This window comes from Macaca thibetana, chromosome 19 (genome assembly GCF_024542745.1).
Source record: "Macaca thibetana thibetana isolate TM-01 chromosome 19, ASM2454274v1, whole genome shotgun sequence".
Classification (NCBI taxonomy): Eukaryota; Metazoa; Chordata; class Mammalia; order Primates; family Cercopithecidae; genus Macaca; species Macaca thibetana.
Window position 1 is genome coordinate 29811640 of NC_065596.1, and position 23780 is coordinate 29835419.

The 23780-nt window shown below is 51.1% G+C and overlaps 1 protein-coding gene across 5 annotated transcripts in view; it reads left to right on the forward strand.

The window, feature by feature from the left end:
• The window catches only part of TRPM4 (transient receptor potential cation channel subfamily M member 4), a 49893-nt gene that overhangs the window by 5458 nt on the left and 20655 nt on the right, over positions 1–23780 (forward strand). For 2 of the 5 annotated variants that reach the window (XM_050772378.1, XM_050772379.1), the window contains exons 3-12: positions 2704–2878; positions 4874–5054; positions 5217–5380; positions 6145–6328; positions 11242–11303; positions 11456–11647; positions 11887–11986; positions 17429–17541; positions 18115–18459; positions 18634–18768. In XM_050772378.1, the coding sequence (XP_050628335.1) occupies positions 2704–2878; positions 4874–5054; positions 5217–5380; positions 6145–6328; positions 11242–11303; positions 11456–11647; positions 11887–11986; positions 17429–17541; positions 18115–18459; positions 18634–18768 (1651 nt within the window). Of the gene's footprint in view, positions 1–2703; positions 2879–4873; positions 5055–5216; positions 5381–6144; positions 6329–11241; positions 11304–11455; positions 11648–11886; positions 11987–17428; positions 17542–18114; positions 18460–18633; positions 18769–23780 lie in introns of those variants that run through there. The other 3 variants (XM_050772380.1, XM_050772381.1, XM_050772382.1) reach the window with 3 other exon arrangements.

Here is a 23780-nt window from a genome sequence, read left to right on the forward strand (position 1 = left end):
ATTATTTTTTTTTTTGAGGCAGAGTCTCGCTCTGTTGCCCAGGCTAGAGTGCAGTGGCACAATCTTTGCTCACCACAACCTCTGCCTCCCGGGTTCAAGTGATTCCCCTGCCTCAGCCCCCTGAGTAGCTGGGTCTATAGGTGCGCACCACCATGCCCAGCTAATTTTTGTATTTTTAGTAGAGACGGGGTTTCACTATGTTGGCCAGGCTGGTCTCGAACTCCTGATCTTGTGATTTGCCCTCCTTGGCCTCCCAAAGTGCTAGGATTAGTGCGAGCCACCGTGTCCAGCCTTATTTCTTATTTTTAGTGACATGGTCTTGCTCTGTCGCCCAGGCTGGGCTGCAGTGGTATGATCATGGCTTATTGCAGCCTTGAACTCTCAGGTGTTCCTCCTGCTACAGCCCCCTAAGTAGCTGGAACCACAGGCATGCACCACCACACCTGGCTAATTTTTAAATTTTGTTTTTTAGGGATGGGGTCTCGCTCTATTGCCCAGGCTGTTCTCAAACTCCTGGGCTCAAGCAATCCTTCAGCCTTGACCTCCCAAAGTGCTGGGATTGTGCCCAGCGTCCTTGAAGTTTTGCTCAGAAGAGCAAACTTCCCCGGAAGTAGCTGCAGGGGAACTAGGGACTCCAAGGATGGAGCTGAAATGGGTGAACGGACAAAGTGGGTAAACTGAGGCATGCCAGGGCCCTGGAGGTAGACTCAGGAAGGAAGAGGACACTTTATTGTAGTTCTCACTGTGCCAGGACCTGGCCTAAGCATGTTTGGTTCATCCCATGTGTGGATCAGTTAGCCGTTCTTTTAGTGTTTTTACGGCTTTGCCAAATCCTTGTAGCATCTCTGCTATCCCTTCTGTAAAATTGCTCTTAAATCTGCTCACTAGGTTTGTGTAAATATCTCCCCTGATATCTGAACTCCTTCTGGAATCTGGAACAAAATAATTTAGATACATTTTTCTCTTTCTTCTCTTCCTTTCCTTTCTTCTTTTCTTCTTTCTTTTCTTTCCTCCTTCCTTCTGTCCCTCCCTTCCTTCCTTTCCTTCCTTTCTGACTCTCTCCCTCCTTCCCTCCTTTCTTTCCTTAGTTTTTTTTTTTTGAGATGGAGTTTCGCTCTTGTCGCCCAGGCTGGAGGGCAATGGTGTGATGGCTCACTGCAGCTTCTGCCTCCTGGGTTCAACCGATTCTCCTGCCTCAGCCTTCTGAGTAGCTGGGATTACAGGCACCCGCCACCATGCCCAGCTAATTTTTGTATTTTTTTTTTTTTTTTTTTTTTTTTTTTAGTAGAGACGGTGTTTCACCATGTTGGCCAGTCTGGTCTTGAACTCCTGACCTCAGGTGATCCACTTCAGCCTCCCAAAGTGCTGGGATTACAGGCATGAGCCACTGCACCCAGCCTCTTGCTTGCTTGCTTGCTTTTTGCTTTTTTCTTTTTTTTTTTTTGAGACAGGGTCTCACTCTGTTGTCCAGGTTGGAGTGCAGTGGCGTGGTCACAACCCTCTGCATCACTGCAGCCTTGATCTCCCAGGCTGAAGTGATCCTCCTGCCTCAGCCTCCTAAGCACATACTGCCACACCTGGCTAATTTTTTTTTTTTTTTTTAGAGATAGGGTGGTCCCACTATATTGCATAGCTGGTCTCGAACTCCTGGGTTCAGGCGATCCTCTGGCCTCAGCCTCCCAAAGTGCTAGGATTACAGGCATGAGCCCTAGCACCCGACCCTACATTTTCAAATGAAATTCTCATTCTCTAAACCTGTTATTTACTCTGGTGCCAATCACCTTCAGATAGCAAGAGAGACTTGTGCATTTTTTTAGGTGGGGGAAAGTTTTATGTGTGATCACCATAAATGGAAAACCTGCCCCATTTGGCACAGAGAGGAATAAACAAGCCACACAGAAGCCAAATACAATGAAAAGCAAACAAAGGTGTTTCCCTACTTGCTAGATGGCTGTTGCCAGCTCCACTTTTTGAGCCCGAGGCCTGCTTTTCTCGTTCAAAAGAGTAGCAAAGGGTTAGGCATTCAAAAATATTCTAGCACCCAGCTGAGCCTCTCTCCTTGACAGTCGTCAGGAGAACTGAAAAAGGAATGACTTTCTCACTGCGTTATTCAAGGTTATTTTAAGCTCCGTGTGAAGTTCGTGTCGCGTTGCCTCTGGCTGGGACTGGTATGCGAGCCCCATTTCAGGAAACACTGCGTTCTTTCCCTGGCTCCTCATAGCTCCCTGGAGTAGGCTGCGCTATTATTGTCTTTTCATTAGAGGAGGAAATTTAGGCTCAGAGAGGTGAAGCCGCTCGCCCAAAGTCACACAGCCACGTCAGCCCCTAGCACGTGGGCTGTCCCTAAGTTACCCTCTGGATGTTCTTTCTCTTGGTGAACATCTTGTGTTTGGATGGGGGCACAGCGAGGATACCCCCAGTGGCCCTCTGCCTTTGCACTTGAGGCTCCACAGATGACGGTGACCCACCTCTTCCTGCTCAGGCTTTCTGGACTCACTGGCTTCCTTCTCATGGGGAAGGGGGACTGTCCTCGGCTCCAGTCTCTCCCTGAGGCGGTCAGAGCCAGGGCCAGAGGCAGCGTGGACTCTGCCTCTGCGGGTGCGGGGTCAGTGTCAACAGCCCCTCTACAGAAGCATGAACACACCGACCGGATGCTGGGGTCGGGGGGCAGCCCTGGGTTCACGCTCCGCCCTGCACCCCCAGAGGGACCTTGTGCCAGTGTGGGCGCCCCCGGACCGCCCACCCTGCAGTGGCCATGGAGGATGCCTTCGGGGCAGCCGTGGTGACCGTGTGGGACAGCGATGCACACACCACGGAGAAGCCCACCGATGCCTACGGAGAGCTGGACTTCATGGGGGCCGGCCGCAAGCACAGCAATGTGAGGCAGGCCTGTGTGGGCAGGGCCCGGGCACCAGGGGGCTGCATGCTCGGGGCTCCAGAGTGGAGCCGGGACGCCCACGCTGAACGCTGGCCCCCTCCGCCCATCCTTGTCTTTGCTCTCTGTGTCCCCTCCGCCCCACCTGTCTTCTCTCTGAGGTGGTCTCCTTCTCTCTGTGTCTCTGTGTCTCTGTGTCCCTCTGTCTCTGTCCCCCTCTCTCTGGGTCTCTGTCCCCCTCTGTCTCTGGGTCTCTGTCCCCCTCTGTCTCTGGGTCTCTGTCCCCCTCTCTCTGGGTCTCTGTCCCCCTCTCTCTGGGTCTCTGTCCCCCTCTCTCTCTGGGTCTCTGTCCCCCTCTCTCTGGTCTCTGTCTCCCCCTCTGTCTCTCTCTCTCTGGGTCTCTGTCCCCCTCTCTCTGGGTCTCTGTCCCCCTCTCTCTCTGGGTCTCTGTCCCCCTCTCTCTGGGTCTCTGTCCCCCTCTCTCTCTGGGTCTCTGTCCCCCTCTCTCTCTGGTCTCTGTCCTCCCTCCTGTCTCCCCCTCTCTCTGGGTCTCTGTCCCCCTCTCTCTGGGTCTCTGTCCCCCTCTCTCTCTGGGTCTCTGTCCCCCTCTCTCTGTGTCTCTGTCTCCCTCTGTCTCTGTCTCTCTCTCTCTGGGTCTCTGTCCCCCTCTCTCTCTGGGTCTCTGTCCCCCTCTCTCTGGGTCTCTGTCCCCCTCTCTCTCTGGGTCTCTGTTTCCCCTTTTCTCTGGGTCTCTGTCCCTCTCTCTCTCTCTGGGTCTCTGTCCCCCTCTCTCTGGGTCTCTGTCCCCATCTCTCTGGGTCTCTGTCCCCCTCTCTCTGGGTCTCTGTCCCCGTTTCTCCGGGTCTCTGTCCCCATCTCTCCGGGTCTCTGTTTCCCCTTTTCTCTGGGTCTCTGTCCCATCTCTCTGGGTCTGTGTCCCCATCTCTCTGGGTCTCTGTCCCTCTCTCTCTGGGTCTCTGTCCCCATCTGTCTCTGGGTCTCTGTCTCCCTCTGTCTCTGGGTCTCTGTCCCTCTCTCTCTGGGTCTCTGTCCCCCTCTCTCTGGGTCTGTGTCCCATCTCTCTGGGTCTGTGTCCCCTCTCTGGGTCTCTCCCTCTCTCTGGGTCTGTGTCCCTCTCTCTCTGGGTCTCTGTCTCTCTCTCTCTCTGGGTCTGTGTCCCATCTCTCTGGGTCTCTGTCCCCCTCTCTCTGGGTCTCTGTCCCCCTCTCTCTGGGTCTCTGTCCCCCTCTCTCTGGGTCTCTGTCCCCCTCTCTCTGGGTCTCTCTCCCTCTCTCTGGGTCTCTGTCCCCCTCTGTCTCTGGGTCTCTGTCCCCCTCTCTCTCTGGGTCTCTGTCCCCCTCTCTCTGGGTCTCTGTCCCTCTCTCTCTGGGTCTCTCCCCTCTCTCTCTGGGTCTCTGTCCCCCTCTCTCTGGGTCTGTGTCCCATCTCTCTGGGTCTGTGTCCCCATCTCTCTGGGTCTCTCTCCCTCTCTCTCTGGGTCTGTGTCCCCCTCTCTCTGGGTCTCTGTCCCTCTCTCTCTGGGTCTCTCTCCCTCTCTCTCTGGGTCTGTGTCCCATCTCTCTGGGTCTCTGTCCCCCTCTCTCTGGGTCTCTGTCCCCCTCTCTCTGGGTCTCTGTCCCCCTCTCTCTGGGTCTCTGTCCCCCTCTCTCTGGGTCTCTGTCCCCCTCTCTCTGGGTCTCTGTCCCCCTCTCTCTGGGTCTCTGTCCCTCTCTCTCTGGGTCTCTGTCCCCCTCTCTCTGGGTCTCTGTCTCTCCCTCTCCCTCTCTGGGTCTCTGTCCCCTCTCTCTCTGGGTCTCTGGGTCTCTGTCTCTCTCTCTCTGGGTCTCTGTCTCTCTCTCTCTGGGTCTCTCTCCCCCCTCTCTCTGGGTCTCTGTCCCCCTCTCTCTGGGTCTCTGTCCCCCTCTCTCTGGGTCTCTGTCCCTCTCTCTCTGGGTCTCCGTCCCCCTCCCTGTGTCCCCCGCTTCCATGTGTCCACAGTTCCTCCGGCTCTCTGACCGAACGGATCCAGCTACAGTTTATAGTCTGGTCACACGCACGTGGGGCTTCCGTGCCCCGAACCTGGTGGTGTCAGTGCTGGGGGGGTCGGGGGGCCCCGTCCTCCAGACCTGGCTGCAGGACCTGCTGCGTCGTGGGCTGGTGCGGGCTGCCCAGAGCACAGGTGACCGAGGGTGGGTGGGGGCTGTCTCCCGGGCCTTGGCCTGCCTGCCGTCTCCCCCACGACTCTGGGTGGCCTCCCCCGCCACCCAGTCTGCGTGTGTGTCTCTGTCTTACTCTTGGTTTTTCTCCCTCTGCCTCTGCATGTTCCTCGGCGTCTGCGTAGGAGCCTGGATTGTCACTGGGGGTCTGCACACGGGCATCGGCCGGCATGTTGGTGTGGCTGTGCGGGACCATCAGACGGCCAGCACTGGGGGCACCAAGGTGGTGGCCATGGGCGTGGCCCCCTGGGGTGTGGTCCGGAATAGAGACACCCTCACCAACCCCAAGGTACGACCCAGGGACTTGGAGAAAAGGGACTGGAGGCCTGGACTCCTGAAGTCTGAGGAAGGAGAGGCCGGGGGCCCGGACCCCTGGGTCTGAGGGAGGAGGGGCTGGGGTCTGGACTCCTGGGTCTGAGGGAGGAGGGGCCGGGATCTGGACTCCTGGGTCTGAGGGAGGAGGGGGCTGGGGGCCCGGACTCCTGGGTCTGAGGGAGGAGGGGTTCGGGGTCTGGACTCCTGGGTCTGAGGGAGGAGGAGGGGTCTGGACTCCTGGGTCTGAGGGAGGAGGAGGGGTCTGGACTCCTGGGTCTGAGGGAGGAGGGGTTCGGGGTCTGGACTCCTGGGTCTGAGGGAGGAGGAGGGGTCTGGACTCCTGGGTCTGAGGGAGGAGGAGGGGTCTGGACTCCTGGGTCTGAGGGAGGAGGGGTTCGGGGTCTGGACTCCTGGGTCTGAGGGAGGAGGAGGGGTCTGGACTCCTGGGTCTGAGGGAGGAGGAGGGGTCTGGACTCCTGGGTCTGAGGGAAGAGGGGCTGGGGGCCCGGACTCCTGGGTCTGAGGGAGGAGGGGCTGGGGGCCCGGACTCCTGGGTCTGAGGGAGGAGGGGCCGGGGTCTGGACTCCTGGGTCTGAGGGAGGAGGGGCTGGGGATGTGGACTCCTGGGTCTGAGGGAGGAGGAGGGGCCCGGACTCCTGGGTCTGAGGGAGGAGGAGGGGCTTGTGTCTGTCCGGGCCCTGATGAGGAGACGCCCTGGTCTGGCCATTTTTCCCCTAGGGCTCGTTCCCTGCGAGGTACCGGTGGCACGGCGACCCGGAGGACGGCGTCCAGTTTCCCCTGGACTACAACTACTCGGCCTTCTTCCTGGTGGACGACGGCACGCACTGCCGCCTGGGGGGCGAGAGCCGCTTCCGCTTGCGCCTGGAGTCCTACATCTCGCAGCAGAAGACCGGCGTGGGAGGTGCGTGGCTTCTTGAACCCATGACCCACAACCCACGACCCCAGTGCTCAAGATCCCAGTAGTTTGGTCTGGCCGAAATTTGGGGAATTACCTATGGTTAAGTGTCTTTCCCCATCATTATTCATGTTTTTAAAAACCTCTGAGGCCGGGCGCGGTGGCTCACGTCTGTAATCCCAGCACTTTGGGAAGCCGAGGCGGGTGGATCACAAGGTCAGGAGATCGAGACCATCCTGGCTAACACGGTGAAACCCCGTCTCTACTAAAAATACAAAAAATTAGCCGGGCGTGGCGGCGGGCGCCTGTAGTCCCAGCTACTCGGGAGGCTGAGGCAGGAGAATGGCGGGAACCCGGGAGGCGGAGCTTGCAGTGAGCCGAGATCGCGCCACTGCACTCCAACCTGGGCAACAGAGCGAGACTCCATCTCAAAAAAAATTAATTAATTAAAAACAAACAAACAAAAAATAAATTAAAAACAAAAACAAAAACAAAACCTCTGTCTGGGAGTGAGGTAACTCACATCAGTAACCCCAACACTTTGGGAGGCCGAGGCAGAAGGATTGCTTGAGGCCAGGAATTCAAGACCAGCCTGGGTAACAGAGCAAGACCTTGTCTCTACCAAATAACAATAATAATAATAAAGAATAAAAAATTTCAAAAAATTAGCCAGTTGTGGTGTTGTGTGCCTGTAATCCCAGCTACTTGGGAGGCTAAGGTGAGAGAATTGCTTGAACCCGGGAGGTGGAGGTTGCAGTGAACCACGATCAAGCCACTGGATGAGAGAGCAAGACTCCATCTCAAACGAACAAACAAACAAACAGACTTTATTTTGAAATCTCTCATGCATACAGAAAAATGCACGAAGGGGGAGAGCTTGATGCATTTTTTATCTTGAGATGGAGTCTCGCTCTGTTGTCCAGGCTGGAGTGTAGTGGCGCGACCTTGGCTCACTGCAGCCTCTGCCTCCTGGGTTCAAGCAATTCTCCTGCCTCAGCTTCCCGAGTAGCTGGGATTACAGATGCCTGCTACCACACCAGGTAATTTTTGTATTTTTAATAGAGATGGGATTTCACCATGTTGGCCAGGCTGGTCTCGAACTCCTGACTTCAGGTGATCTGCCTACCTTGGCATCCCAAAGTGCTATGATTACAGGCATGAGCCATTGCACCTGGCTTACACATTTTTCATGACCATCCTTAAGATAGCAAGATAAACTTCTCTATCTTGCTGCTTCTCCTAATTGCTGCATGATCTTCCTTAGTAAGGATGTATCCTTTGCTTTTTCTTTGTTTGAGACTGGGCCTCACTGTCACCCAGGCTGTGTGCAATGGCACAATCATGGCTCACTGTAATCTCAACCTCCCCAGGCTCAGGTGATCCTCCCACCTCAGCTTCCCGAGTAACTGGGACAACAGGCACATGCCATCACACTGAGCTAATTTTTGTATTCTTTGTAGAGGTGAGGTCTCTCTATGTAGCCCAGGCCAGTCTTGAACTCCTAGGCTAAAGTGGTCCACCAACCTTGGCCTCCCAAAGTACTAAGATTACAGGCATGAGCCACCGTGCCTGTCCCCATCTGTTAATTTAAAAATTTCCCCAATCTAAGGCCAGGTGCAGTGGCTCACGCCTGTGAGCTCACTTTGGGAGACTTAGGCAGGCAGATCACCTGAGGTCAGGGGTTCGAGACCAGCCTGGCCAACATGGTGAAACCCCATCTCTACTAAAAATACAAACAATTAACCAGGCATGGTGCCGCGCGTCTGTTATCCCAGCTACTCGGGAAGCTGAGGCAGGAGAATCACTTGAACCTGGGAGGCGGAGGTTACAGTGAGCGGAGATCATGCCACTGCACTCCAGCCTGGGCGACAGAGCGAGACTTCCTCTAAAAAAAAAAAAAAGAAAAAAAAAAAATTCCCCAATCGAATCTTTCATGGGATTACAGTTTAAAAAAATAAAAAAAAATCCCAGTTTATGGATATCTAAGGTTTACTAATGTTTGACACTACAAATGATGCTAAACAAAAGGTCTTTTTTTTTTTTTTTTTTTTTTTTTGAGGTAGGGTCTCACTCTGTCACCCAGGCTGAAGTGCAGTGGTGCAGTGGTGTGATCTTGGCTCACTGCAATCTCCGCCTCCTGGGCTCAAGGAATCCTTCCACCTCAGCCTCCTGAGTAGCTAGAACCACGGGTGCACATCATCACACCACGCCCAGCTAATTTTTTGTGTTTTCGGTAGAAGCGGGATTTTGCCATGTTGCCCAAGCTGGTCTCGAACTCCTGAGCTCAAGCAATCCACCCACCTTGGCCTCCCAGAATGCTGGGATTACAGGCATAAGCCATTGCGCCCAGCAACAAAATGTAAAAAGCGACTTTTATATGGTGTCTATTGCTATAAAAAAATCCTATCGTTTTCATGGGGTTAGATATAGCTTTTGTCTCTTTTATAACCCCTTGGCTGCCTGTCTTAGAAAGGCTCATCCCACTCCAAGACAAATATTCTCCTAAGTCGTCTTTTAATATCTCATAGTTTTATATTTAAACCTTTAATCCATCTGGAAATGATTTTTTACATATTTTGAGGTCACGAGTCTATATTTCTGTTCATCCAAATGAGAAGCTATGTTTTCTTTATGACCATTTAATAAATAAACCATCCTTTCCTAGCTGAATAGAAATTCTTGTGGTTGCGTATTCAGATCCTTTATCTGTTGAAATCCGTTTTGAAAACTTTTTTTTCCTCTACTTATATATTCCTGGGGCCAAACTATGCTTTGATTACAGCAGTTTAAAGATGTTTTAAGGCCAGGTGTGGTGGCTCACGCCTGTAATCCAGCACTTTAGGAGGCCGAGGCGGGTGGATCACTTGAACTCAGGAATTCAAGACCAGCCTGGCAACATAATGAAACCCCATCTCTACAAAAATAAAAATAAAAATAAATTGCCAGGCATGGTGGCACATGCCTGTAGTCCCAGCTACTGGGGAGGCTGAGGTGGGAGGATCACTTGAGCTCAGGAAGTGGAGGCTGCAGTGAACCGAGATGGTATCACTGCACTCCAGCCTGGGAGACAGAGTGAGACCCTGTCTCAATCATAAAAATAAATAAATAAATAAATAAATAAATAAAGATGCTTTAATATATGTTAATGAAAGCTCCTTCTCACTGTCCTTTCTGAACAATTTCTTGGCTCTTCTCTGACACTTATTTTTCCATATGAAGTTTAAAATGATTCTGTTCCATTCAAAATGGGGTAAACACCTCCAAACTTCCTCTTAACCTCCCTTTTTCTCCAGGCTGTATTGAATTTATATGTTAATTTGTGACAAGTTGACTTACTGTTAGTTTTTCCACTTATTAGACCTGTCCTTAAATAAAATTTGTAAGATTCCTCATAAATATCCTGTGCCTTTCTGGATGAATTAATTCCCAGGTATCTCATAATTTTCTTTCTTTCTTTCTTTTTTTTTGAAAAAGGGTCTCTCTCTGTTGCCCAGGCTGGAGTGCAGTGGTGCAATCACAGCTCACTACAACCTCTGCCTCCTGGGCTCAAGTGATTCTCCTGCCTCAGCCTCCTGAGTATCTGGGACCACAGGCATGTGGCACAATGCCCGGCAAATTTTCGTGTTTTTTTGAGACGGAGTCTCGCTTTGTCACCCAGGCTGGAGTGCAGTGGCATGATCTTGGCTCACTGCAACCTCCGCCTCCTGGGTTCAAGCGATTCTCCTGCCTCAAACTCCTGAGTAGCTGGGATACAGGCATGTGCCACCATGCCCGGCTAATTTTTGTATGTTTAGTAGAGACGGGGTTTCACCATGTTGGTCAGGCTGATCTCGAACTCCTGACCTCGTGATCTGCCCGCCTCGGCTTCCCAAAGTGCTGGGATTACAGGCGTGAGCCACCGCACCTGGCCTAATGTTTGTATTTTTAGTAGAGATGAGGTTTCACCATGTTGGTCATGCTGGTTTTGAACTCCTGACCTCAGGTAATCCACCCGCCTCGGCCTTCCAAAGTGGTGGGATTACAGGCGTGAGCCACCTCGCCTGGCCTAGTTTCTAATTTTAATGGGAATAGAGTTAGTATAATCTTATCTTTATGGTGCATTTGGATTTTAGTACATACCTATATTGTGTTTGGATAGCCATTTCTATTCCCATTTCCTTTACTTTCTCTTTGAACTTTCACTCCCTCTGGCTCCTGATGGTTAATCAATTACAGGATTGACTCATGCAAGAAACACCTGCCTCATTCAGAGACTCAGGAGTCCAGGTCCTCAGCCCCCTCCTCCCTGGGGAAGTTAAGCATTACTGTCTTCAAAATCTAGCTCCCTCCTGAAGTGTTCAAAGACATGACAATTCTGGCCGGGCACGCTGGCTCACAGCTGTAATTCCAGCACTTTGGGAGGCCAAGGTGGGAGGATCCCTTGAGTCCAGGAGTTCGAGACCAGCCTGGGCAAGATGGCAAGACCTCCGTCTCTACCAAAAATTAAAAAGTTAGCTGGGCACGGTGGTGCATGCCTGTGGTCCCAGCTACTTAGGAGGCTAAAGTAGGAGGATCAAGACTGCAGTGAGGTGTGATCATGCCCCTGCACTCCAGCCTGGGTGATAGAGTGACACCCTGTTTCAAAAGTTAGGCTGGTGCGGTGGCTCATGCCTGTAATCCCAGCACTTTGGGAGGCTAAGTTGGGAGGATTGCTTGAGGCCAGGAGTTCGAGAGCACCCTGGCCAACACAGCAAGACCCTCATTTCTAAAATAAATACATAATTAATTAAAAAAAGAAATGACAATTCCAATGAGCCTCTGAACAGAAGATTAGGACAAGGCTGATATTTGCCCCAGGGACTCCTGGGATATGTGGTTTTCTCCTATCTCCAGCAAAGGCTGATGGGAGGTAATCAAGCCCCCTTCTCTTCTTGCCTCAGGGACTGGAATTGACATCCCTGTCCTACTCCTCCTGATCGATGGTGATGAGAAGATGTTGACGGTACAGGGGCCTGGATGCCTGGATCTAAGGGGGAAGGAGAGTTGGGGGCTAGGACTCCTGGGTCCTGAGTCTTAGGGAGGGTCTGGCGGTCTGACTCCGGGTAGGGTGAATATCCTGCCTTCTCTGACGTGACTCTCCCCTTTATCCTGTAGCAAATAGAGAACGCCACCCAGGCTCAGCTCCCCTGTCTCCTCGTGGCCGGCTCTGGGGGAGCTGCGGACTGCCTGGCGGAGACCCTGGAAGACACTCTGGCCCCAGGGAGTGGGGGAGCCAGGCAAGGTGAAGCCCGGGATCGAATCAGGCGTTTCTTTCCCAAAGGGGACCCTGAGGTCCTGCAGGCCCAGGTATGACACTGGGGGCCCAACTCTGGATCCTGAGATGGGAGGGAACTGGGGACTTGGGCTCCTGGGTCTGAAGGAGGAGGGGCTGGGGGCCTGGACTTCCAGGTTCCAGGAGTAGAGGGTTCTGGGCACCTGGACTATTAGGTCCTGGCGGGGAGTGGCCTCCTCTATCCCTTTGGACAGGGCCCAGCAGGAGCTGGGGATGGAGCTGGGCTAGGGATCCAGAACTGGCTGTTCCACAGGTGGAGAGGATTATGACCCGGAAGGAGCTCCTGACAGTCTATTCTTCTGAGGATGGGTCTGAGGAATTCGAGACCATAGTTTTGAAGGCCCTTGTGAAGGGTAAAAGTTGTACCCTCCAGTCCTCCCCCTCTCTCAGTTCAACCTTGGACACCTTTCCTGGCCTGGGCACTTCATCCACCCTCTATAATCCAAGGCCCCCTTTACCCCTCTTAATATCTCTCCCCTTTGGGGCTTTGCATGGTGCTATTTGGGTAGTTTTCCCGGATGCTTCCATTATGTTCCAGCGTCTGCTTTCCTCTATTGGATCCATCCAGCCATTCTTTCATCTTTCCAGCCATCCATCCATATGTACAGGTCGATCTTTCCATCTCTTTACCTACCCATCCTTCCAGTCATCTGTCATTCTTTCATCCATCCATCCTTTCACCTGTCCATCCACACATCCACCGACAATTCCTGAGAATTCCATCCACTCATTCCTCCATCCATCCATCTTCTCACCTGTCTGTCCACACATCCATGGACAATTCCATCCACTCATTCCTCCATCCATCCATCTTCTCACCTGTCCATCCACACATCCACTGACAATTCCTGAGAATTCCATCCACTCATTCCTCCATCCATCCATCTTCTCACCTGTCCGTCCACACATCCACTGACAATTCCATCCACTCATTCCTCCATCCATCCATCTTCTCACCTGTCCGTCCACACATCCACTGACAATTTCATCCACTCATTCCTCCATTCATTAATCTTTCATCCATTTACCCATCTACCCCTCCATCTTTTCATTCATCCATCCAACTGTTCTTCCATCTATCCATCCACCCACCCATTCTTCCTTCCCTAGATGCTTCCAGTATGCGTGAAGCACTCTGTCTAGACATGAACCAAAACACTGTCTCCCTGTGAGGAAGTCCAGATATTTCACTAGAAATGGCAGCTTGGAGGACAGAATGATGAAAACCAAGGCGGGGAAGCATAATACCCACCTGGAAGAGGCTGGGGTGGGGCTTATTTATTTATTTATTGAGACAGGGTCTTGCTCTGTAGGCCAGTCTGGAGTACAGTGGTGTGATCACGGCTCATTGCAGCCTCAACCTCCCAGGCTCAAGTGATCCTCCTACCTCAGCCTTCTGAGTAGCTGGGAACACACCTGCCCGCCACTACACCTGGTAAATTAAAAAAATTTTTTTTTTTTTTTTGGTACAGACGAGGTCTTGCTCTGTTGCCCACGCTGGTCGTGAACTCCTGGTCTCAACTGATCCTCCCGCCTCAGTCTCCCAAAGTGCTGGGGTTACCACTGCATTTCAGCCTGGGCGACAGAGCGAGACTCTGTCTCAAAAAGAAACAAACAAACAATCAAAAAGAAACAAACCAGCTTGGCCTCTTTCTTGCTGTGTGGTCTTGAGAAAGCAGCTTCCCCTCTCTGAGCCCCAGTTTCTCCCTGTGGAAAGTGGTGATAATATCTTGCAGGAGTGTTATAAGCCTCCAAGGCAAGGTATGAGTTGTGCTCGGTCCCTGGTGGGGGCCCAGTAAGAGGAATCTCGTCTTAATATGATTCCATTTCCTCTGGGGGCACATCCTTCAGCATAAGGTGACTCTCAGTGGGCAAATCTGATTCACTCTGCGGAATTTAACTCAGCAGCCTCCTGAGAGAAAATCAGGCAGCTCTGTAAGATGTGGTTTGAGGGGGTGGTGGTGTAAGCCCAGCAGGAGCGTGTAAGTGATCGCAGTCCACTGGGGGAACTGTAGATGGCTGATAGGCCTGGGGATAGCAGAGTTGAATGGATGGAATTTCAGCAAGAAAGAAGGGTCTTTTTTTTTTTTTTTTTTTGAGACGGTGTCTCGCTCTGTCGCCCAGGCTGGAGTGCAGTGGCGCCATCTCGGCTCACTGCAAGCTCCACCTCCAGGGTTCAAGTGACTCTCCTGCCTCAGCCGCCGGAGAAGCTGGGACTACAGGTGCAAACTACGCCTGGCTAATGTTTGTATTTTTAGTAGAGACGGGGTTTTACCATGTTGGCCAGGATGGTTTTGACCTCCTGACCTCGTGATCTGCCCACCTTGGCCTCCCAAAGTGCTGGGATTACAGGCATGAGCCACTGCCCCCGGCCCATGAATGCTTCTTAAGAGTCTAGCATAGGCAAGCCTAGTGCTGGGCAGTTGGTGTATTCTTTTGCCCTTCATCTCCCTTCCCTGCCTGCAAGGATTATCACTCCATTTTGCAGATGAAGAGACTGAGGCTCAGAGAGAGGAAAAATGACTTGCCCAAGGTCATCTGGCTAGTAGCAGGGGTCAGGCTTTTCATGTGAGTCTGTATAATTCTCAAGCCCATAGGAAGGGGCATGTTTGGAGAGAGGTCAGAGGCTGGCAGGGTTGGTATGTATCATTGGCATGAAGGGAGTGTTGGAGACAAGGCCAGTAAGGCGGGTAGGGCCAAACCACCCAGGACCTCAAATGCCAGGCAGAGGGTCTAAAGACTGTCCTTGAGAGGCAGCAGAGGACCAGGGTCAGTTGTGTGGATAAAAAAGACTCTCTGGCCAAGTGTGAAGGCTCATGCCTGTAATTACAGCACTTTGGAAGGCCAAGGAAGGAGGTTCACTTGAGCCCAGGAGTTTGAGACGAGCCTGGGCAGCATAATGAGACCCCCATTTCTGTAAAAAATTAGCTGGGCACGGCACTATGTCCCTGTAGTTCCAGCTACTTGGGAGGCTGAGGCAGGAGGATCGCTTGAGCCCAGGATGTCTCAAAGCTGAAATGAGCTGTGATGGCGCCACTGCACTCCAGCCTGGGTGACAGAGGAAGACCCTGTCACAAAAAACAACAACAAAAACAGAGCCTCTGGGAGTGGGTGGGGGCAGAGTGGGGAGGAGAGAAGAGACTGCAGTGACAGTGGTTGCGGGGGGCCGAAGCTTGAGCTGCCGCTGGGGCCAGGGGGACAGAAGGGGAGGCTCAGCAGAGAGTCAGGAGGCTGGACATGGGACATGGAGCTTGGGGGCTGATGGCCTGTGAGATGGGAGGGGCAGGAAGGAACAAGGACAGTACCTGGGGGTCTGCCTTATTGACTGGGTAGATGGAGGGGCCGTTCCTGAGATGAGGATGTAGGGAAGATGAGTTGGAGGGCTAGACACTGAGTTGAGTATGGAACATGGTGAGTATGAAGGGACAAGGTGGGGACAGGGTCGGGTGTCCAGGTGACAAATGGTGCCAGATTAAGGCAGAATATAAAGCAAGGTATTATTATTTCTGAGACAGAGTTTCACTCTTGTTGCCCAGGCTGGAGTGCAATGATGTGATCTCGGCTCACCACAACCTCCACCTCCTGGGTTCAAGTGATTCTCCTGCCTCAGTGTCCCAAGTAGCCGGGATTACAGGCATGCACCACCACACCCAGCTAATTTTGTATTTTTAGTAGACGTGGGGTTTCTCCATGTTGGTCAGGCTGGTCTCGAACTCCTGACCTCAGGTGATTTGCCCACCTCGGCCTCCCAAAGTGCTGGGATTACAGGCATGAGCCACTGCGCCCAGCCTATTATTATTATTATTATTATTATTTAAGATGGAGTCTTGCTCTGTCACCCGGGCTGGAATGCAGTGATGCGATCTCGGCTCACTGCAACCTCTGCCTCCCAGGTTCAAGCGATTCTCCTGCGTTAGCCTCCTAAGTAGCTGGGACTACAGACGCATGCCACCATGCCCAGCTAATTTTTTGTATTTTAGCAGAGACGGGGTTTCACTGTGCTACCCAGGCTGGTCTCGAACTCCTGAGCTCAGGCAATCCACCCACCTTGGCCTCCCAAAGTGCTAGGATTGCAGGCATGAGCCACCACGCCCGGCCTATAAAGCAAAATGTTACAAATGATTTTGGGCCGGGCGCGGTGGCTCACATCTATAATCCCAGCACTTTGGGAGGCTGAGGCGGGCAGATCACGAGGTCAGGAGTTCAAGACGAGCCTGGCCAACATAGTGAAACCCCGTCTCTACTAAAAATACAAAAAAAATTAGCCGGGCTGGGCGTGGCGGCCAGCGCCTGTTATCATTTGAACCCGGGAGGCAGAGGTTGCAGTGAGCCGAGATTGTGCCACTGCACACCAGCCCCTGCGACAGTGTAAGACTCCGTCTCAAAAAATAAATAAATAAACGATTTTGTTTGCTTCTTTTGAAACCATGGGGGAAGTAGGAGAGCTTCCTAGAATTGTAGAAAATCACAGAAAAGCCCGCTCTGAATGGACGTCTGGGTTTTGAAAGAGCACAGAAAGCCATGTGGTCCTAGACATGTGACTGCCTTTCTGGGCCTCTGTTTCCTCAACTACAGCCTTAGAGGCTACACTGGTCAAGCTGCGGAGTCACCACAGCGTGGAACTTCCTCCCACAGTTACTGTCATTGATTACAGTGCTCTGAAGGGGGTGCCACTATTTACCATTTCATAGATGAGGAAACCGAGGCTCCCAAGGTCCAATGGCTTGCCTGAAGTCACTCAGCTGGCACTGGTGGACCGGGGACTGGAACCCACGTCTGCCTGCCCCAGAGCCCATTGCTCATCTCCACTGCATGAGATTCTCTCTTTCTGTGGCACCAGTTTTTGGAGCAACCAGAATGACATGAATTTGTTTTGGAGATAGATACAGAGCAAGTGGAGGCAGAAGGAAACCTAACTCCATGTCACAACAAATGCCCTTCGGGACTTTTCGTGCCCCTGTTGACTGTACATGTTTGGATCCACTAAATAGCTGGATCAAATTTTTAAGGGTTTCTTGTTCTCTCTTGCTGTTTTAGACCTCCAGGGTCTCTCCGAGTCCCTCTCACGTTCAGATTTTTTCCAATCTCATTTTGTGCTGTTGTCACCTCTTTCCCCTCACAACATACCCCAAGTTTCAGAAATCAGTGTGACTCACATTTGTCATCATCTGCTGTGTGGTTTTTTTTTTGTTGTTTTGTTTTGTTTTGTTTTTGCACCCAGGCCTTTGCTTCTGCTGTGCCTGCTGCTTTGAACACCCTTTTCCCATCTTAGATGCACACCTCCCAATCCTGGTGGTCTTTCAAAGCACTGCCTCAACACCCATTCTCTGGGAGCTGTCTTGGGCCACTCTATACCTCTGTGACCATATCCTCCTCTGGGTTCTAATCATATTATATGCCCACCTCTGAGGGCACCAAGCACTCTAAAGGTAGTTATGTGTTGGGGGGACATATTTTCCCCAATAGAACCAGCTTCTTCAGGGTAGGAACTGTATCCAATTTCTCTCTCCACTGCTTGGTCCATAACATACCTCAATAAATATTAAATGAATAAGTGATTCCTTTTCTTTCTTCTTGGGGGCTGTAAACCAGTGAGTGGTCTGTGCTCTGGCCCTGAGCCAAATGACCTTGTGCTTATCATAACCTGACTGCTTAAAGACCCCCACACTCTGCCCAGTAGCACCCCCTTTATGCAGAGTTTAAAAGCCAGGCATGCAAAATAGAAGCAAAATACGCATTCATAAGATGTCCCTCCTCCCCTGACTTCTTGCCCCCTCTCCCTCTAATCCTTCCAGCCTGTGGGAGCTCGGAGGCCTCAGCCTACCTGGATGAGCTGCGTTTGGCTGTAGCTTGGAACCGCGTGGACATTGCCCAGAGTGAACTCTTTCGGGGGGACATCCAATGGCGGGTGAGGGGTCAGGGCCTGGGGGTTGGGCATCCTGACAAAGGGACTGTGCTCTCCTCCCTCTCTGCCTTCTTAGACACCTTTCCACCCTGCCTCCTTCCATTATGGCCTGTCCAGCCTTCCCTTAATTGCCCATCCATCTCTGACTGCCCCAACTTGTTTCCTCTCTCCCCATCCATCCGTCTGTCCATCTATCCATCTATCCACCCTGTACATCCATCTATCCATTCATCTGTTCATTCATCCATCTATTTATCCATCCATTTGTCCATCCATCCATTTGTCCATCCATCCGTCCGTCCATCTATCCATCCGTCCATCCATCCATCCATCCATCCATCCATCCATCCATCCATTTTATCCATCCATCCGTTTGTCCATCCATCCGTCCGTCCGTCCATCCATCCGTCTGTCCATCCATCCATCCGTCTGTCCATCCATCCGTCCATCCATCCATCCATCCATCCATCCATCCATCCATCCATCCATCCATCCGTCCCTCATACCCTTGTACTCCCGTCTCTTGTCCTTAACCTTTGAGCTAATCTCTTCCCCCATTCATCCCACCCCCGCCAGTCCTTCCATCTCGAAGCCTCCCTCATGGACGCCCTGCTGAATGACCGGCCCGAGTTCGTGCGCTTGCTCATCTCCCACGGCCTCAGCCTGGGCCGCTTTCTGACCCCGATGCGCCTGGCCCAACTCTACGGCGCGGCGCCCCCCCACTCGCTCATCCGCAACCTTTTGGACCAGGCGTCCCACAGCGCAGGCACCAAAGCCCTAGCCCAAAAAGGGGGAGCTGCGGAGCCCCGGCCCCCTGACGTGGGGCATGTGCTGAGGATGCTGCTGGGGAAGATGTGCGCGCCGAGGTACCCCTCCGGGGGCGCCTGGGACCCTCACCCAGGCCAGGGCTTCGGGGAGAGCGTAAGGACCGGGCAAACCTGGGGGGGCCCCCACTCCGCGGGAAGGACCTGGGGGCGGGATTACATCAGGAATGGGGCGTGGCCAGAGCAGGGGTGTGGCCAAACCAGGGGCAGGGCTGGTGGTGGCCAGTGTTAGGGAGGGGCCAGTCCTCACCACCCCTCGTTTTGCTGGCAGATGTGTCTGCTCTCGGACAAGGCCACCTCGCTGCTCTCGCTGGATGCTGACCTTGGGCAGGCCCCCTGGAGTGACCTGCTTATTTGGGCACTGCTGCTGAACAGGGCACAGATGGCCATGTACTTCTGGGAGATGGTGAGTGCTGATTTGGCGCTCCTGCATCCCTGTCCTTTAGGCCACTGGATGCCAGCGTTCACCATACAATTACCATACATTCCCTGACCCCTGACATCACCTGACAGGCGCCCCATCCTCCATCCCTGATATATGCCTCCAACTGCTTCCTCTTTCTTTTCTCTCTCTTATATCAAGCATTATTTTATATTTTTACTTTTCGAGACAGTCTCGCTCTGTTGCCCAGGCTGCAGTGCAGTGGCATGATCTTGGCTCACTGCAACCTCAGTCTCCCACGTTCAAGTAATTCTCCTGCCTCAGCCTCCCAAGTAGCTGGGATTACAGGCACTTGCCACCATGCCTGGCTAATTTTTTTTTTTTTTTAAGTAGAGATAGGGTTTCACCATGTTAGCCAGGCTGGACTCCTGACCTCAAGTGATCCGCCTGCTTCAGCTTCGGAAAATGCTGGGATTACAGGCATGTACCACCATGCTTGGCCAAGATTCTCTCTTTGTTTTGGCCTTTGATAACATATCTCAGTGTGGATCTCTCTGAATTTCTTTTACTTGGAGTTCCTTGAGCTTCCTGGATATGTAGACTTATGTCTTTCATCAAATTTTGGAACTTTTTAGGACATTGTATCTTCAAATATTCTTTCTTTCCCTTTCTCTCTTTTCCTTTTGGACTCTCATTATGTGTATATTAGTATTCTGTATGGTGTCTTGCAAGTCCCTTAGGCTCTACTTATTTTCCTTCATTTGTTTTTCTTTTTTCTCCTCCAGCTGGATAATCTCAATGAACTTAGCTTCAAATTCACTGATCTTTATTTTGCCTTTTTTATGAATCTACTGTTGAGTCCCTCTAGTGGTTTTTATGTTTCAGTTATTGTGCTTTTTAGCTTCAGAGTTTCTATTTGATTCCTTTCTGTAATTTCTATCTCTGTATTCTTTTTTTTTTCTCCCCTGGTCCCACTACAAAACTTTATTTTTGATTAGAGTACCATTCTCAATCTCTTCTATAAAAAGCAGGAAAAAAAGGCAGCCACTTCACTCAAGACCTATGTACATATAAGATGTTTTCTGGTTTTCTATTTTTATTTTTTTTAATTTTTATTATTTTTTAAAAAATAAATTCAGTGTTCACATTTCTATAAAGAATTAACCCAGTTTCAGGAAACACTGCCTCTATCTCCGTATTCTTATTCTCTAGGTGGTGAGACATCAGTTTCCTGGCTACCTTTAGTTCTTTTTTCATGATTTCCTTTAGCTCTTTGAGCATATTTAAGACAGTTTAATAAAGTCTTTGTCTAGTAAGTTCAATGTCTGAGTTTCCACAGGGATAGTTTCTATTCATTTATGTATTTTTCCTACTCATTTCTATTCATTTCATTTCTTTTCCTTTCTTTTCTTTTTTTTTGTTGTTGTCGAGACAGAGTCTCATTCTGTCACTCAGGCTGGACTGCAGTGGTGTGACCAGAGTTCACTGCAACCTTGACCTTCTTGGACTCAAGAGATCTTTCCATCTCAGCCTCCTGAGTAGTTGGGTCTACTGGCCACATGCCAAGCTAATTTAAAAAAAATATGCAGAGATGGGGTCTTACTATGTTGCCCAAGCTGGTCTTGAATTCTTGGGCTCAAGCAATTCTCCTGCCTTGGCTTCCCAAAGTGCTGGGATTACAGGTGTGAGCCACTGTGGCTGGTCTCTATTAATTTCTTTTTTTTTTCCAGTATATGAACCATATTGTCTTGTTTCTTTGCATGCCTCATATTTTTTTTGTTGAAAAGTGGAACATTTTGAATATGATGATGTGGCAACTCTGGAAATCAGCTTATGCCCTCCCTCCAGGGTTTGTTGTGGCTGCTGCTTGCTGTGGGTCATTGTTGTTTGTTTAGTGACTTTTCTTTTTTCTTTTTTTTGTTGTTGTTTTGGGGTGGAGTCTTGCTCTGTGGCCCAGGCTAGAGTGTGGTGGTGAAATCTCAGGTCACTGCAAGCTCCACCTCCCAGGTTTAAGCGATTCTCCTGCCTCAGCCTCCCAAGTAGCTGGGATTACAGGTGTGCACCACCACACCCAGCTAATTTTTGTATTTTTCGTAGAGATAGGGTTTCACTATGCTAGCCAAGCTGGTCTCAAACTCCTGACCTCAGGTGATCCACCTGCTTTGGCCTCCCAAAGTGCAGGGATTATACGTGTGAGCCACCACGCCCACCCTGTTTAGTGACTTCTCTAAACTTTTTTTAGAAGGAAAGTCTGTATTCTTTGTCATGTGTGGCCATGGAAGCCCCTCTTCTGTTAGCTTAGTGGTCTGCTAGTGACTTGACAGAGATATCCTTAAATGCCTGGAACCATAGAAGCAAACACAAGGCCGGGCGCGGTGGCTCAAGCCTGTAATCCCAGCACTTTGGGAGGCCGAGACGGGCGGATCACGAGGTCAGAAGATCGAGACCATCCTGGCTGACACGGTGAAACCCCGTCTCTACTAAAAAATACAAAAAACTAGCCGGGCGAGGTGGCGGGCGCCTGTAGTCCCAGCTACTCGGGAGGCTGAGGCAGGAGAATGGCGTGAACCCAGGAGGTGGAGCTTGCAGTGAGCTGAGATCCGGCCACTGCACTCCAGCCTGGGCCACAGAGCGAGACTCCGTCTCAAAAAAAAAAAAAAAAAAAAAAAAAAAAAAGAAGCAAACACAAGAAACTCCCTGTAAGTGCTGGGATTACAGGCTTGAGCCACTGCGCCTGGCCCACCATGGCTGTGTATTGAAGCAGTCTTTCAATACTTAGCCAAGCTGTTTACAATTCTGCTTTAGTTTTCACTTCCTGCTTGTGCAGAGCCTAAAGTTCAGGCAGAGGTAAGAGCATCAGGTTTTCTCTGGTATTTTCTGAGTCCCCCTCTAGCCCTAGTCATGCATCTAGCCTTCTGAATGTCCTGGCACACAAGGAAGCTTTTCAAAGCCCTTATTCCCTCCAAGTGTTTCCTTTCATGGCCTCTTTCTTTCCAAGCCGCTTAGTGTATCTATTGCTGCCTCTACTGTGATTCCTTGACTCAGGTGGCTGTGGAGAATTCATTTGCCTTTGAAAGATTTTAACAAGCCGGCACGGTGACTCCCGCTGTCATCCCAGCACTTTGGGAGGCCGAAGCGGGCAGATCACCTGAGGTCAGGAATTTGTGACCAGCCTGACCAACATGGAGAAACTCTATCTCTACTAAAAATACCAAAAATTAGCCAGGCATGGTGGCGCATACCTCTAATCCCAGCTACTTGGGAGGCTGAGGCAGGAGAACTGCTTGAACCCAGGAGGCAGAGGTTGTGGTGAGCTGAGATCTTACCATTGTACTCCAGCCTGGGCAACAAGAGTGAAACTCCGTCTCAAAAAAAAAAAAAAAAAAAAAAAAAGATTTTAACACACACTGCTGGAAAGCCACTTTTTCTCTGGTGAAAGCTCTAAGGCAGGTGAAGCAAAGTCAAGCCCTTGAGCTGTTGCCTCAGGAAGCCACCAGATAGGGCCCCACACGACCACAATTCTGGAGGGTAAGGTCTGAATTGCTCCCTCTAGTACCAGCGGCCCACACCAGGAATGTGTGTCTTTGTCTTCAAGGCTGCCACTGAGCTGGGGAGCTGGGGATAGTAAGTGGGTAGGTTAAAATATCACAGCGCCCTCTTACTGCAATTTAGTAGTCTCTTCATTAAGCATTTTGTTGGTTTTTTTTGTAAGTTTTGGATTAGATTCCAGAATTCTAGAAAAGTTGATTCTGACAGTTTTTGCTAGCTATTGATTGCTTTTGTGGAGGGATGAAGTTTTGAAGTTCCCTACACTGGCATTTTTGGTCACCTCTCCAAGTGCTTTTAAAACTTTTATTGTTAGAGACAGGGTCTCCTCAGTCATGCAAGCTGGAATGCAGTGGCATGATCATGGCTCATTTGATCCTCCTGGGCTCATTTGATCCTCCTACCTCAGCTTCCCTAGTAGCTGGGACTACAGGAGCAAACCACCACACCTGGCTAACTAAAAAAAAAATTTTTTTGACACGGAGTCTCGCTCTGTCGCCCTGGCTGGAGTGCAGTGGCATGATCTCAGCTCACTGCAAGTTCCACCTCCCGGGTTCATGCCAGTCTTCTGCCTCAGCCTCCCGAGTAGCTGGGACTACAGGCGCCCGCCACCACGCCCGGCTAATTTTTTTTTTTTTTTTTTAGTAGAGACAGGGTTTCACCATTTTAGCCAGGATGGTCTCGATCTCCTGACCTTGTGATCCTCCTGCCTCGGCCTCCCAAAGTGCTGGGATTACAGGCATGAGCCACCGCGCCCGGCCAAAAAAATTTTTTTTTGTAGAGATGGAGTCTACTATGTTGCCTAGGCTGGTCTTGAATTCCTGGGCTCAAGCAATCCTCCTGCATCTGTAACCCCCCAATGGGTTCACCTCGCCTGCTGCCTAGACAGAGCCGACTTATCAAAACAGGGAAATTGTAATGGAGAAAGAGTAATTCACGCAGAGCCGGATGTGCGGGAGGCCTCAGTTTTATTATTACTCAAATCAGTCTCCTTGAGGATTCAGGGATGAGAGTTTTTAAAGATAATTTGGTGGGTAGGGGCTTGGGAAGTGGGGAGTGCTGATTGGTCAGGTAGGAGATGGACTCACAGGGAGCCCAAGTGAGTTTTTCTTGCTGTCTTTTGTTCCTGAGTGGGAAGGCAGAACTCACTGAGCCAGATTACCGTCTGGGTGATGTCAGCTGATCCATTCAGTGCAAGGTCTGCAAACTATCTCAAGCACTCATCTTAGGTTTTACAATAGTAATGTTATCCCCACGAGCAATCTGGGGAGCCAGAGGCTGCATGACCTCCTAACCATAATTTCTAATTTTTTTTTTTTTTTTTTGAGACAGAGTCTCGCTCTGTCGCCCAGGCTGGAGTGCAGTGGCACAATCTTGGCTCACTGCAAGCGCCGCCTCCCAGGTTCACACCATTCTCCTGCCTCAGCCTCCCGAGTAACTGGGACTACAGGCGCCCGCCAACACGCCTGGCTAATCTTTTGTATTTTTAG